We start from the raw sequence: 16,874 nt of genomic DNA on the forward strand, positions 1-16,874 counted from the left end.
ATAGAAGCCTTGAACACAAGAACATGGTTAATGGACTTGCATCCATCAAAGAGTGAGATTCAATTGGAGGATGCATTTATGGAAAACAACACAAAGAGTATTTTCACAAGGGTCATGCCACTAAAGCCAAGACACCATTAAAACTGGTGCTTAGTGATATTGCAAGGTACACGACTAATACACCATCACTCAGTGGTAGCAAATATTTTGTCACATTTATTGATAACTATACTAGGGCTATTTGTCTATAACATAAAGCAAAGTTCTTGGAAAGTTTAAAGAGTTCAAGACTATGGCAAAAACTGGATTTGATTGCTGAATCAAATGCCTTCTATCTGACAATGGAGGAGAATATGTCTCAAAAGCATTTACTAGGAAATCCAAACAATGGGAAATACGGTAGAAAATTTTCATTGCCGAAGACACAACAATAAAATGAAGTAGCAGAAGGGATAACTACACCATTGTTGATTGTGGGAAGAGGATGGTGCAAAGTAAGGACCCACCTTGACATGTTTTGGGTAGAAACACTTTGCACAATGGTCTATTTGTTGAATTAATCTCCGACTATTCCCTTACATGATATGACACCAGAGCAAACATGGAGTGGAGACATAAGCCAAATGTCTAGCATCTCAAAGTTTCAACTACCTATGCTCATAAGTGGGTAAGTTTGATCCCAACAAAGAAAAGTGAATTTTGGTTTGGTATGCAGAGGTGCATAAAGCTTATTAGTTGCACAATCGTGTAGCTTGCAAAATGTTTACTTCCGATGGTGTGGTAGTTTGATGAGAAGGTTAAGCAAGCTACGTGCCATCATGGTTATAAGGAATCAAATGGAAGAGCAAACAAACAAGTGGTTGACAATGCCAAAGATGCAAATTTTCAGACATCCATAGAATGTGGAATATTTAATGGCATGCTATAAGAGCAATCAACAAAATGGGGTAGCATCTCCTAAACATTTTGCAAATTCTCATACATTAAATGGTCATACTGGCCAAGAAGCCACATCATCTAGATACACACGAGGTGGGCAAAGAAGTTAGTGCATGAAGCAGAGAGTATTATCAAGGTATGAAACATAGAAGATTGCTAATAGTTTTTAGGTATTGTGTGGCATAGTTCAAAGAGCGTGTCAACTTTTGAGAGGCAATAGAATCCAAGGAGTGGGTCAATGCTATGGAAGAAGAATATAATGGGCATTCTAAAAATTGAATGTTGGGAGTTGGCAGAACCACCCAATTGAAAGAGTGTCATTGGCTAAAAAGGTGGTAGGATTGTAGAGAAGCACAAAGTTGATACGAGTGTAGACAAGTATAAGGCAAGATTAGTGGCAAAAGGATATGCTCAACAAGAGGGCATTGACTATGAGGAGACTTTGCACCTGGTCACAAGGATGAATCTCTTGCATGCAATATGGGGTTATACTCGCATCAAATGGATGCCAAGTTTGCATCCTTAATGGAGAATTGCAAAGAAAAGGTGTATAAAAGGTTTGAGCACTTAATGATCTCAACGAAGCCCCACATGCTTGGTACAACAAGATTGACACATATTTCAGCAATCAGGGTTCATGAGAAACAAACTTGATCATGGAGTGTATGTGAATACACATGTACATGCTTGTACAATCACTGTACTCTACGAAATTAATCTATATATGTTGTTAATTACTTAAAAAACACTCGTAATACCTCAATTTTGATTATATGTTCATGGTATTCATTTGCATGCACTTGATCCATGTTCATGGTGCGATAGACTATCCTCCACCCCATAGAATTTGCTAGATAGCATACGTGTTTAGAGGGCCATTATAAATGCCCTTAGTTTACATAGGAAATTTCACTCTAGTCCTTTGCAAAATTTGAGCTTTTCCATGAAATATAAATTTAGAATCCCTTATGTAAATATACTATTGTAAAAAATTTGTAAAGATTTAATTTAAATGATGCACTGTATCTATCACATCCCAACAGTTAGCTTATTAAAGCTCAAAGTTAATGAAGATATTTATTGTATGATGTCCAAGTCCATTGCTTGAGTTGTACGTTGGTTATGCACACTATTATGCATTTCTTACAAGCTATCAAAAATGTTATGTTCTAAATAGAGTACATTGTCATAAATTAATGCAAACTTGCCATAGACTGGTGGGAAAATGCCATAATAGAATGATAATGTGCCATGACTAGCCTCCAAATCTAGAAAAGTGGATTGTCATAATGTGCAAAAATGCTTTTTGGTCACATTGTTACATTTAGAGTTCGTTGGGCTTCCATCTCACATATCCTAATGACTTTCTTTGTCTAGAAATGCACTTGATGGTCATCAATGGGAACTATTGAAGAGTTGAAAATGTCTTTACATGTGGAGATTTCGAGATTCACTATAATAAGTTTCCCAAAATTGTATCAAGTCATTTGATAAATTATTCTTGCAATTGAATGCTCTTTGCACTTTGCTAATAGTTCACTTGGTTGAAAGTTTTTTTTCCCAAAGAAAATTGCAAACTTTCATCGAAAAAGTAAAATGATGTGTATGTACTTTGGCATGTCATATCTCTATCTGGATCAATTGTGTGATTGATTGGAATATTTGATACTTTTAATTCAAAAGTTGATTAAGTTATCTTTGTCATCTAAATGCATTTGTGCTGAAATCTCTCGCATTGGCTAGCATTTTAGAGTGTTCTTTAGTTGATTGTTAAAATGAAAAGTGTGTTTGCTAATTGAATGTCAAGTTTATGCTCTTTTATTTGTTGTGTTTTCATTTTCTTGTTGATAATTATCTCCATAATTGCTTTATTTGACATGCACAATTTATTTACCAATATCAATAAGAATTTCCAAGATTAAAAATTTGATTGCATTGCTATTGGTGTTGAATCATATATGATATATTTGGATGGTTGTTTGAGATTGCCAGTTTTACATTGATTGTAATACTTGTTAAAAGATGTCAAAATTAATATGAACCAGGGGTTTTCATGAGAATGATCACTCATTTGTTGGTGCCTTCTTCTAACTTGACATCATCTAAGCTAGAATCTCTCTTTGAAATCCCATTCATGTGGCTATAAGATTGATTATTTCCTCTCATAGTTTTGACTTGCAAGAAATTTTGGTCCTTTGCATAGGGCTTCATAATATTATCAAACTTCTTTTGACATTCGATGTAGATGTGGATAATTAAGGATGGTTGTTGGCAATTCATGGGCGTTGGATTTTGTCCTTCTAAATAATCTTTCTATATGTTGTCAAAGTTCTTAATTCTTGATTGAAACATGAAAATTATTCATGTTCCATATCTTTTGGTAGTATTGTATTTCATCTGCAGTTGCCTTTTGAAGTAGATTATCATCTATCCATGATTCCCAACTATTTAATGTAATGCTCTTTGATGAGGCTTACATGACATGATGACACTTCTTGTTGAAGCCTTTTATAGACTATTGATGATGATGAGCTCATACATGGAGACTTACCATTTTGTTACTAGAGGTGCTCCTTTCCAAAGGCTTACCTTGACTAAAGGTGATGTCACTATTGGAGTCTTATGCAACTAAAACGGTACTCTTTGATAGATATTTACCCACCCTTGTGTAATTTCTTATCCATCTTAGTATAGACTGATGCTTGAGTAAACAACTTTGAAAGCCTACTTCTAGGTGTACTAAAAACTATGAATATTTAAGGCATTTGAAGAAAGATCACCTAGTTGTCTTGATGTTTGAATTGCATTTTTCTAAATACTTGCCAATTTTTGCCTACTGAATTTTTAAATTTTCAATAGCAAGGGACCATATTGCGAGTTTTCATAAGCTAGTACTAATATGCCATCAAGCATGTCTCCTTCAGCTGATTCAAATATTTACATTTATAGAGTTTTTAATGAAAAAAACATTTGGAGCTATGCTATCACTATAATTAGCCCAACTTGCCACAAATCATTAACCTATTGACCCTCGATCCAAAAAAAAAGAAAAAGAGAGAACACATCGCAACTTGGAGGAGAAGAGCCTGCCACATGTCACAAAGAAGGTGCTCTTGGATGGAGGCTTGGAGGGGGAGGAGGTGGAGAGACAAGAGGAAGGCTTTGGGAAGGAGGTGGAAAAACAAGAGGCAGCTTTAGAGGCAAGGAGGAGATAGAAGGTCCACGGAATGGAGGAGATGGAAGGTCACCTTCGAGAGGAAGGAGGAGATGGAAGGTTAATGGAATGAAAGGAGGAGATGGAAGGTCTCAAAGCCATGGGTTAAGACTTGGCCAAAATTTAAGAATCAAAGATCCACCTTCAGATGGGGAGTGGTTGCGGATGGTCATGCATCTTTGCCCGTGCAAAGCACGGGTTTAGTACAGCCGTGGAGGCTTGGAGGGAGGAGGTGGAAAGACGAGGCAAGCTTTGGGAAGGAGGTGGAGAGACAAGATGCAGCTTTAGGGACAAGGAGGAGATAGAAGGTCAATGAAATGGAGGAGATGGAAGGTCACCTACGGGAGGAGGGAGGAGATGGAAGGTCTCAGAGCCATGGGTTAAGACTTAGCCAAAATTTAAGAATCAAAGATGCACCTTCAGATGGGGAGTGGTTGAGGATGGTCATGCATCTTTGCCCGTGCAAAGCATGGGTTCAGTGCTCGTTTCTTATGAAAGATTATAGGCTAGACTTCTAGAAAATGACACATGAGCAGCAGTAATAGTAGTTAAGCATGCGATTCAATTCCCGACTTCTTATACAAAAAACCAGCCATGCAGAGGTTGATCAGCTCATGCCTCAGAAATGAGTAAAATCAGACAAAGAAGAAGAGAGAAAAAGAAAAAGGAGGAACGCAACCTCACCTCAAAAAACTTAAGGCAAAATTAGAGAAAGAGGAGCTCAGGTCAAATTCGCATGACACTCCAATTCAGAATAAGAACTAACTAGGACGAATTAACCAATGCAAAAACAGGTGAATTTTCTTTTAAATAGAATTTGTCTAGAACTGATGGCTTAAATCTTTCACAAAGCTTTTATGTCCCATGCTATCAATATCCTCAAACCCTCCCCATTTTAACTCCCTTGTTGAAGTTGCTAATCAGTTCAGACTCTTTCTTTGTTGCAAATACTGTTCCAGCAGGCCCAACCTCTCTTTCTCGATCACCTCCTCGAAATGAAGCATTTGCTCGTGCTGCTGGCGCATAAACTCTACCCTCTTCAAATGATGTTTCCTTATAATCTCTCTCTTTTGAAACTCATAGTCTTCAGAGTCTTTCAAGCTCATTTCTATAAGTTCTGATTTGTAAGCGATTTCCTCTTCCACTCTGCAAAAAACAAAGTGCATCTCTCGTGAATTGCTGCAGAAGCCACGAAGGTTGTACCATCACCCTGCTAGTGGTAAAGCTACAACAAGCAGTCTTTAGAAGTACAGCATAACAAAAACTTAACAAATCCTTACTTTGCCTGTTGCAAATGCAACTGATTGTCACCAATTGTTTTGTTCTTAGGAATCGTATCACGGGTTATCTCAAGTTGTTGGACAAGACGAATCTGCTCCTGCTTAAAATCATCTTCCTTTTTTTGGAGCTCCTCCTCTTGTTTAGCCCTACTAATCATAAGCTGATTTAGCTTCGTCTTGTAGGCACATTCAAGTTCATCCATCTACAATTTCAACAAGACTCAAACAAAAGGTTAGGTTTATGCGAAACCTTACTACCTCAAGGTGGTCTATTTAAATAAGATGATTGCCAAGTTTTCAAAAACCACAATAAAAATAAGGATTATCCTGTGTTACCTCTCTTTGATGCTCCTCATGTTGCTCCAAGGCACTTTTCCGGATAACTTGGATCTCCTCATCCCTCAGCCTCAACTTTCTTGTTACAAAACAAACGGTTTTCTCCAATGTCTTGCTATGCTCTTTCTGCTCCTCAACTTTCTGCTTCAGCCAACTTAATTGCTGATTGTCTGCACCCATTTGCCTGATGGGTTCCACAACAGCTTCCTGTAATCTTCTTTGACTCCACTTCAACTTTGACTTGCCTGAAGTTAAAGCAGGGCAGAACATCACTCACAAGATAAATTTGATGATTCCTTGAGACAAAATGCAAAGCTGGAACGTAGAACAATAAATCTTAAAATGATGGCAAGCTAGATTGCAAACTTGTAGCCTTACATTAGAGTAATCAGTTTTACATAACCTACCACTATGCCTGTTAAAAATTTCCATATCTTCAGCAGTTGCTAAGTAACCATACAACATGCGCTTGCCACCTGGATAAAAAAGTATTCTCCCAGGTTGTTCCCACATTTCCCTTCCTCTCCTTGCTTCTTTAAAATGTTTATTTAGGCGTTGTGCATCCATGTATCCTGTTGGCGAGTCAGAAAACACAAGAACGCTCATCCCACGATGACCTTGGGGACCATAAGCATGCCGAGCCTTTGCAACATTGTACTCTTTAAAGTGGTCGAGCAGTTCTTTATTGCCCATGCCTATCCACTGCACAAACAGAGTAAGTGCTGACTTTGATACTCTTTAACACCATTGCAGTTCTTCAATAATATAATTAACTTGGGATTCTGAAAACTCACAACTATCACAGCTGAGTTAAAAAAGAAAAAGCTTGTAAAATTCAAAGCACAACATTTCTAGCATTTGGAGATGATCAACATAGGATACTTTATTTTTCACTCCAGCAAGCAAGTCAAGCATCTAAGACTCATTTACATCATGCTTAGCGCATGAAAATGTTCAAATCTTGGCTGATTATGCATGCAAGTTTATGTCCGTATCTCATCCATATTCATCAGGTACAGTCACTTTGATCATGTGTGCAATGCATGCTTGGGTTTGGGTGTAAATGCATTCCCCGCTCGTAGTAATGGAAAGGAGCAGACAAATGTATACCTTTGGAAGACCAGAATAGAGCAGACAAAGGCATCTCTATCTGCAAAAGCCGACATTATCAAACTACCAAAACGTCTTCTAAAATCTGAAGGAGATGTCTCTCCATTGACGTGAGGCAAATCTGCCGCTCATGGCTCACCTTATCATGTTCCCCTGCATGTCCTATCGTAATAATTACATTTCCTCTATTCTTTCCCTACCATTCTCTCTCTCTCTCTCTCTCTCTCTCTCTCTCTCTCTCTCATGGAAAGCATGGGCGTGCCTCCTGAGTCGATCCCACGAGATGAGATCAACCGTATCATACACTTAGATCTCCTTCAGCTCCATACATCTCGGACTTTTGGGGGGGGGCGGGACCAGGAGCTCCCACCAAGATCCAATTCTATCACGACCACTTCCTAAGAGTATTGGAGGGATTCATCATCAGACCCCAGTATCTCGAGGACAGAGGAGTCTCACATGCACTGAGGATCGCCATTGGACACATGCGGGTTTCGTCCCATTAGCTGAGGATTGAGGTGGGGAGAGCTGCAGCTATACCCAAAGAGCAGGGATCTACATGTTATGCACATTGGGGGCAGTTGGCAGAGGAGAATTTTCTTTGTGCCTTCCCAACCTACTATGAGGTCCGGGGACGCTACCACCGTCTCTACCTGGAGGGGAGCGGCTTTGGTCCACTCTCACGAGACTGATCCACTTCCATGACCAAGACTGCATTGGGCTCAGAGATGCGCCGGCACAAGGAGCCACTACTATGACAGATCAAAGAGCAGCACGAGGCGGCTAGGCCACAGGATATAGAGGCTGACCGGACACAATGACATGTCACAGATTTCTATACATTTGAGTTAGCTCCAGGACACAGCGGAGCAGAGGAGGAGGAGCTAGCTTACATGAGGGCAGCTTGGATTAGCACAGAGAGCCGCCGAGAGAGGAACGCATAGACCACACGCGAGACAAAGAGCACCTAGAGCACATTCTATTGAGGTTCGACCTATCACAGCTTTCCTCAAGGGAGACCGACAAAGATGAGGGGTCACTCTAGACATCAGAGGGTTCAGAGATCGAAGAGACCGCGTCCCCCGCCACAGCGTGAGACAGCTCGACAGACAGATCCGAGATATCTTCACAGCTCACCATAGAGCCACTACTATGTCGGGCTTCGATTTTCGAGTCCCAGCTCCAAGGTTGATTGGATTCAATTTGTGTTGATAGATTGATTGGATTTTGAGGGGTCCTAGCGCGCTCTTTGCTCCAGCCCATTGAGGCTTATGTTAATCTTCTTTTTGTGCACTTTGTCCCATAGGCCCGGCCTCCCGAGGACGTTAATACATCTCTCTCTCTCTCTCTCTCGATTTGACATAGTCCTTCTATCCTCTTCAGCAACAGGCTTACAAAGACACCTAGAGGTCATAGAGGTGTTTAGCACAGAGAGACAGAGACCCAACAATCAACCTTCACAAAACCAAGGTTATAATTTTCAACGCGTCACGGGCAGTACTTCATCAAAACAACTTCAATTTTCGAGGGGAGCTAGTGGAGATTGTACAATCATACACCTATCTAGGGGCAATCTTCAAGATGACCCACGTAGCCAAGGCCCGACATACACGAGACAAGGAGCTCTAGGAGTGGCAATGCTTTCAGGCACGTTTCCAAGACCCCCCGATGAAGAGATGGCTATTTGATACACTCGTGAGACCGACAGCCATGTACCCTTCTATAGGAGTGGCTATTAGAGACTAAGTGACGGTGTTTCAACAGGCTGCAAGTGATTATGGGATCCATGATGATTTGGAGCAAACCCTCACTCCCCCACCAGATCGTACAAGCAAAGACACCACTCCAAATTGATGCCATCTTCCAAATGGTCACTTATCTTCACATGTCATCGAGCAGAGGTGTCACTCTCGACATGGCCCACCAGTGGATACGGAGACCAAGCTCCCCTCCACACACAGAGACGACCCAACAGACACAAGTACGAGATATTTTCGCACCATGGCCCTTGGTTATGTATTTCTCTAAGATTGAATATTAGTTTTGAGTTTTGATCTTTGAGCTTAGTTTAGTATAGTACTCAACAAAGGGCCTTGGCTTGTATGAGTTACTATGTGATTGTACTTTGTCTCATTGGCCCGATAGTAATGCATCTCTCTCTCTCTCTCTCTCTCTCTCTCTCTCACACACACAAACACACACACAGCCGAGAAAGAGGACAAAACAAAAAAAGGATATTTCTCAAGAGCAAACAAATTTATAGCTTTGTGGAGCTGAAACAAAATCCCAAAAAAGTTCTTTCAGAAAATGAATGGCAACAAACCTCAAGAGAGGAAAGCACAATGGGAAGACACAATCTAGTTGGTCAAAGCCCTATCTGGCTATCTCCAAATATGCATTGTAATAATCTGCACAACACTCAGCTTCACCTGAAAGACACATGGAAGCGAGGAAACAGTTCCCATTGTCCTCTGTGGAGCCACTGAGAGGTAGCCATACAATAAGAACTGAAGGGTTGCTCCTGTTATACCTCTATCAAGTGAGTTTCCCAAGAAATGACGACTTTACTGGCTATGGAGTTGCATCCAAGTTTCTGATGCTTTGGTCCTGACCAAGATAGGACCAATGCTTTGTCCCGTTCCCGAGCCTCAAAATCCCATTCATCTTCGGCCTGCTAAGCAGCCTGGCCTGGTTCTTTATCTAGTCGGTTTGGCCCCTTGGAGGGCAGTCACATTTGTAATTGGCTGCCTACGCAATGTGTTGACCTCTGGATCTCAATCCTCCTTCACAGCACAAGCATCCTATAGCTATAAGACGCATGTGGTAAGGGTCTTTGACACCGCCTCATCAACGTAACTAGAGCTGGAGGGTGTCTCAAAGTTCAAGGTCAATCTCCCGGAGCGTATCATAACCATACACTACAAGACCTATAGTCACAAGATCTAGAAAGAACTTTGGAGCTCTAATACCAATGTAACAACCATATGAGCTAAACTCTCACATTTATAAAACTTTCTCACTATAGCAGAAGGGTAATGACTCGAAGGAGCTGAAACACACAAGCTTGCATGCACATGAGTGAAGAGTGCAAGAGAGCATCACTAGGTGCAACTGGTTCCCAGCATAGTTTATTGGTAATATTGAAGAATGCCAGAGGGCTGATTATTCAAATTGTGTTGAAGGCTAACACCTTCCTAAGAGGCTGGAGTGGAGAGGAGCAGACTGCTTCCCCTCTCCTTTTCCCTACAATTGATCTATGGGGGCTTTTGCTGGTCACCCTAGAGGCTGTGGAAGGTTGAAGGCCTTGCTGATTTCTGCTAGTCCTGACCTGTCCCAGATCTGCCTGTCCATCCACATGACTACTGATGTGGGTGGCGGCTGTTCCTAGCTGCTGCACCTACCACAGGCCTGTCCAGCAGATTGCCGCAGTCCTACTGGCCGTTTGTCTGCCTTGCATGGACATACGACAGCATTTGTTGCCCTGTATAGTGCAGATGTACCCCACAGGTGACATGCATGGCTCCGCGCTTGAGGCAGCCCCGTGGCTGCTGCTACGTCTCAGAGGCTCCTGCTGCGAAGTAGGAAGTCATGCCATGGGCTGAAGCATACCCGTGACATTCCGATTTAACACTACCCATAGCCTACAACTCATAGACCTACCAGTTTATCCACCCTAATGCACTCTTCCCTTAACTACACTCCCTAAGACCCAAACATATGTGAGTGGCTATCTTTATTAATAAATATTGGCCTGGTTTGTTGGTACCCTACCACTCGGTCCCATCGAGCCACCAAAACCTCCAATCAAGATTGAGGCCACATATTAAGGTCATCCAGATAATAATGTAAACATAACAATTAGTCACGTAGCCATAGCACTACTAATAAACTAGACTGAGTATTGGCACCATCAATATACCTTTGTAAGACTATAATATATCCAATCGTACAAATTCAAAATTTTGTTATTCTCAAGTCCAAATTTCTACAATGAAAACAAAGGAGAAAATGAAAGAGAAGAAAAATGAGCTAACCAAAAAAAAAATTGAAAATCAAAGGTAGACATACCTAGCAAGCAAAGCAAGGCTTATGTCGTCATTAGTGCCCAAGCACAAGCAGCTATACTGGGTTTCTAAAGACCCGCGGAGTCTCTTGGGCAAACCCAGTGCTTACTAAAATATGTCAATTAAACAAAAGAGAGAAAACAATAAATAAAGAAGAAAGGAAAGAAGTGACTAAAAAAAATAAACAAAAGAGACAAAAAAAAAAATGAATAAAATAACTCTCTCTCTCTCTCTCTCATTCTCATGTATTAATGAAAGAAAGAATGACAAAATGAATGAATTATTTAAAACATGAAAAACTAAAGGAAAAACTTACACTTATGTACCGCTTCCTACAATGATGCAAAATTAAATTCCTTACTTAGAAAGCACATGCATACTCAATTTAACTCTTTTATGAAACTTATACCTCTTGTGTATTAGCAAAGTGATCAAATTACTACATTGAGTAATAAAAGACTCCTTAGTTGTATAAAGGCAGGAAAATCTCTGGAATTGGGAAGAATTGGCACCATCAATGCGACATGAAGGTGGATGCAACCTTATGAAAGTAACGAAAATAAGACGGAATTTACAAGGACCCGGTTTCATGAGTCATAGGTGATTTGCTAACGGTTTGCCATGTTTATGAAGTCCATACCTACCATGTGTTCAAGCACCCTGAATCCCTATAAAAAGTACAAGAATCTTGCCTAGATAAGAGTGACAAAAAGCAAAGTTTATGATGAGTAACCTCTGTTTCCTTACAAGTAAAATAAGCTTTAGATTTGAGTTATCTTAGTTTGTGCGGTTAGATTCTCACCTTTTCGTGCTCATCTAGCTCAAGCCTAGTATTTTGTATAATAATGGCTGGTGGCCAGACAATCAACGGGTTCAGACTCTCGTGATCTTCATGTAGCCCCTTCCATTTGCCAAACATTCCATCATTTTGTCCTGAAGATGCACCACGTATTTTCAGCTCTTCATCGAGAACCTTTGCAAAGTTTCTATGCAGCTTGACTCTCTTAGACCTGAGGGTATTTGCATGGGCAAGAAGAGGTTGCAGTCCTCTGTACCAGTCAATGGCACCAACTCCACCTTGGCAGGCAGGACAATGCCACTGTCTGTCATGCTCGTTCAGTTGATCCATGGTAAGCGCTGCCATGGTGTCAAAAAACTGTCGAAACCGTTTATCCTTTTTCATAATTTCGTGACTCACCTCGCTGGCATCTGAATCAAAGCCTTCACTTGCGGCCCAATCACTATCATCATCTAACTCGCCCTCAGAGCAGATGCTGTCAGAATGTGGACTGGAAGGAAAATCATCACATATCTCAGGCATGTCCGCATGAGAAGGTGCACAGCTTCTACTCTTTTCAAATCCAGTGATGCCCACACCGTTCACCCCTTCTTGCATCTCAGAGGGCAATTTGAACACCATTTGGGACACTTCTGGCCTGCTCCTTCGATTACCCCAGGCATTATTAGCAAGAACAGACTTGACATCATCATTTGTGCTCCTTTGGTGCCAAACAATTGCAGGGTGTGGCAAAATGCCCTGGCCATTCCAAGTACCGGGGACATTTGAACTACTGCCACCAGGAACTACTTCTACAACAGAATGTCCTTTTCCAATAACAGGGTTCCTTTTCAATGCATTCTGTTGGGCTTCCAAGCTCCTACTACGGTTGAGTCCATTATCCAGGGAGCTAGTACCATTTATTCTGCCGTTAGAGTTCTTCCCCTTCACCTTGATCTTCATAGCAGTCTCCCATTCTCCTTCTTCTACAGCTTCTGCTTGAGACGCAGGTGACTTTGGCTGTCAACAAAAATACAAATTTTTAGCAGGGATGACAGAAAAAGTGTGCCGTATGAAACTCTCCTAATGAATATTTGGTTATCTAAGACGTACCAACTTTCTAATCTGCCACCTAATTTCTTACAGCATCCTGTATGCCAGAAGTGCTAAAAAGAGAGTGTAATTAACAATCCTCTGATTTGGTTTCCACGAGGTTTGTATGGAATTGAAATTTATCCAAACGTATATGCGTGAGAGCATCCCTCTTACCCGTTGGACTACCACCCTGCGTTTGCCAGCACAACCACAATCCAAAAAGACATAATAGCCATTATCCAAAATTACCTTATTTTGTCCACCCGCCGGGCCATCGGTTCTCACTGATGTCCGCCATTGTCTAGAAGGACCCAAGGAACTACCAGATTTAATAACAGATGGTCCATCCCTTGCCCGACCTGCAGCTTGATATGCCTGCCCATGTTGATTCTGTTGCACTACATCGTTTCGACGGAACTTTCTAGCACCTGCTACTTCCCAACCTTCATCTTTTTGAGCGCTAGGATTCAAAAGTTGACCGTCGTTTGTGGAAGTCGGTTGGCCAGTTGACTTTCTACGCATCTGATCATCAAGATCTACCCCCGTCTTCATCTCGTTTTCTCCTCCAGCCCCCTCAATGTCCTTAGCATTCTCCCGTTCAGTGTTATGTTGAAAGGCTGCATCACACTCGCTTTCTGCCTTGCTTGAAGGGAGGTCCTTTAACCTGTCCTTTTTCTTCCTTCTGTTATTTGATTTCTTCACCTCGCCACCACCGGATAAAGAGTAGTTTGGAAGGTCTGGATCACCCACTCCCACATGCCGCATATTGTTTCTGTTTTCCTGCTGCGCGAGTAGGGGATGCACTGAACGTACAATCTCCGTCATTTCAAGGAGAGATAAAATGCATTTTTTTTTCCCAAAAGAGGTAAAATGCACTTGATCTTTCAACTTCCAAGATCTTCCGAAACAGAGAATGAGTTACCCAGAAATTGACTTGCAGAGAGACTTTTGAATCGCCCTATTCTGACGATGCTTCTTCCTTGCCGTAGCACAAGGGCAAAAGAGAGCTTTGGCAGTAGGGAAGTTTTCCCACCTTACAGAATTCTTCAAAATCGCACAACTAGATGCTGGGGAGAGGTAAGACGGCATGCCTGAGGTGCAAGGATTTGAAAGATACATGCAGAACCGTGGAGGTCAAAGAGCGAAAAGAAAAGTGGGAACGTGGCTTGGAGTAAAACAGAATTTATCTCTCGGCAGCACGTCACCTCGAAGGTCGAGGAGCTAAGGTGGATTGAATATCACGCCGCTGGGAAAGCAGCCGATTGCGGACAGCTGAAGCCGTGGCGAGCAAATGTTGGAGGTGAGGAAAGCGGATTCCTGGGACCAAAAAAGTGAGCCGAGCCAAAGTCACAAATGCACAAGGGAAGGAGCCAAAACATCAAGGAGGGGGACGCCAGAACTTGAGCTCTGCCGTGGGGGAGCCTAGCAAATCTGCAACGAAGACCGAAATGCATGCTCTCACAGTCGAGCGCTCAGCTTGAGAAGAGCACCTTATTAAGGACGCGATCTAATAATAGCTTCTAAAAGCCCCAACCTGTTTCTAGTCCATCCATCCGTAGATTAATCTCCGCCGTCCGATGCAGCAACTTTCAAAGACCCTACGCAATCGAGACACTCGCCAAACGGACCAATGAAACGACGCCACGTGCCCTCTCATCACGCTCACAAACCATTGCCCTCTTCTGGTTTTGGGCCTGCCCTAGGCGTAGGACTAACGTAACGGTCTTCTTTTCTTTGGTTCTCCCTCGATTTTAGCTACTTTGCCATAGGACTTCCAATGGCTTATATATCTTCATTAGATATCTTTAGGCTATTAACCACGACACCCAAAAAAAAAGAGAGGGCATGTGGTAGCTTGGAGGAGCTCGGAGGAGAAGAGCCTACCACGTGTCAAAAAGAAGGAGCTCTTGGATGGAGGCTTGGAGGGGGGAGGAGGTGGAAAGACAAGAGGCAGGCTTTGGGGAGGAGGTGGAATGACAAGAGGCAACTTTAGGGGCAGGGAGGAGATAGAAGGTCAATGGAATGGAGGAGATGGAAGGTCACCTTCGGGAGGAAGGAAGAGGTGGAAGGTTAATGGAATGAAAGGAGGAGATGGAGGGTCTCAGAGCCATGGGTTAAGACTTAGCCAAATTTTCAAAATCCAATCCAAGTATGCAAGGTGAATTGATTAGCATTTAAGAATCAAAGATCCACCTTCAGATGGGGAGTGGTTGAGGATGGTCATGCATCTTTGCCCGTGCAAAGCACGAGTTTCATAGATATTGTCATGCAAAGCACGGGTTCAATAGATATCGTCTTTAAATTCCCTCCACGTCAAGGTTCGGGGCAGGCTGCAAGACAACGTACACCATACGATTGTCGTCTCTTCTTCCGTAGAACTTGAATCCACACGCTCCAGCCATCATCACTTTTCCAACCCGAAGGTGTCGCCCTCAGCCTAAGAAGATGGCTAGGAAGCTGATATGGTGAGCAAGGTTCGTGAGCAAGGTTCAGCCTCCTATCGCCTTCCTTCTGAAATGGGCCCCAAACCTTAACGTTCGACAAACAACCGCAATCGAATTCTCCTCAAAAAAATTGGCCGCTCGCCTTTTTTTTTTGGCTCCCACGGTCATTTCCCTTAGTACATCAATCCCACCAAGGAGTGGTTTTGGAGCTACAATTCTCCACCGACTACAAGTTTTGTAGCTTTAATTTTGCACCTTAATCGATTCTACACAGAGTGGACATGCAAGCAAAAATAGTAGGGTTTTTATGTAAGGTGCAGCACAATTGTTGTATGTATTTGCAGAGCACATTAGAGTTGATCATGTATTTGCAATGAGTTGCCTATGGAATTCTTGTAGATCCAACCTTTGCTAAAATGATTGTGTGATTTGGGTGTGCAAGTTCGTGGTAGCTGAAGCAAGGGCATCCCGAATCAACAAATCACTTTTGCCGTTCTAGCAACCTTTGCCTCGGCTTGCTGCATAGTTTTGGATGTACCACACACGGGCATCTGAGGATGCACATGCATAATCAATAGGCCAGATGAACACAAAATCCGTGTTAAATGAATCCCATGTTTGATATTGCTCTTGCTCGATTTCATCTTTATTCTTTCATTTTTCTCACTTGTCTTTGCTAAGGTGGTCAGCTGCTCGTTTAGTCGTGGGTCTTGGCTTTGGTCCTTTGTATTTTCATGCTATAGGCTCAGGTTTTATTCGTGTCATTCACCTATCAAGTAGGAGTTAATTGTAAGGAGGAGGAGTCATTTTCTTATGTACATTGTGCACTGCTCTATTTTGCTTCTCTTTACTATTTCATCTCAGTTTTTCATCACCGTACTTGTCTATTATGAATGGTTTATCATCACAAAGCATATCACAAAAATTGTAGCTCTGAGAGCCCTGCCTCTCATTCGGGTGATGGGGAACCACTTCCTAAGCATAAGAGGTTTGTTACTCGTTTGTAAGCAAGTAGAATGGCAACCACCCTTTAGCATCATTGATGAGCAAGGCTTTTCAGTCCTGATGATGCAAGCGCCCTACACTTTGACAACAATGGCGAGCACAATCTTGCATTGCATTGTTCGTTAGGACTACTATGTTTCTCTAGGCTCAACTCTTGACATGCATTGTTTCTTAGGATTGCTATGTTTCTCCGTGCTCAACTTGCCTTGTGCTAGCTTTGGGTGAGGGGGCTACACAAACAAAATAAAGTAGAACTAAACCCTTTTTTGATAGAGCGCATACACCATTTATAACCATCAAAAGCTGGTACCATGTCTATTGAGTAAAGACAACCTAAATAAAATCTTGCAAGAAGGCATCCAAATAGACATTTTGGTGCATGGGATATACACCAGCCAACAAGTGGTTGACTTTGAGGACAAGCCCATTATTGTTCTTCCTTCTGAGGGTTTCTCTCTACTTAGCATATTCAAAGACAAATATTACAAGGAATTGACATTAAGATATAGCTCAATGGGAACTCACCAATAAGGATCATTGATTTACTTTATCAACCAAAAATATGTCCTGCAAAATTTGGTTTAGCAAGCACTCTCTTCCACCTAGGTT

At 41.9% G+C, this 16,874-nt stretch overlaps 1 protein-coding gene across 1 annotated transcript; it reads right to left on the reverse strand.

Annotated features, from left to right (window-relative positions):
- Positions 1-4,952: 4,952 nt before the first annotated feature.
- LOC147905152 (protein SUPPRESSOR OF GENE SILENCING 3 homolog) lies at positions 4,953-14,284 on the reverse strand. The gene is made up of 6 exons (XM_087390555.1): positions 13,066-14,284; positions 11,746-12,741; positions 6,177-6,471; positions 5,770-6,014; positions 5,434-5,636; positions 4,953-5,299 (listed from the first exon to the last, which is right to left on the reverse strand). Exons 1-6 carry the CDS (start codon positions 13,639-13,641, stop codon positions 5,074-5,076), a joined length of 2,541 nt encoding a protein of 846 aa, XP_087246681.1. The 5' UTR covers positions 13,642-14,284; the 3' UTR covers positions 4,953-5,073.
- Between the last annotated feature and the right edge of the window lie 2,590 nt (positions 14,285-16,874).

This window comes from Dipteris shenzhenensis, chromosome 2, assembly GCF_047967505.1.
Source record: "Dipteris shenzhenensis isolate YYH24624 ecotype China chromosome 2, Dip_SZ_1.0, whole genome shotgun sequence".
Lineage (NCBI taxonomy): Eukaryota > Viridiplantae > Streptophyta > Polypodiopsida > Gleicheniales > Dipteridaceae > Dipteris > Dipteris shenzhenensis.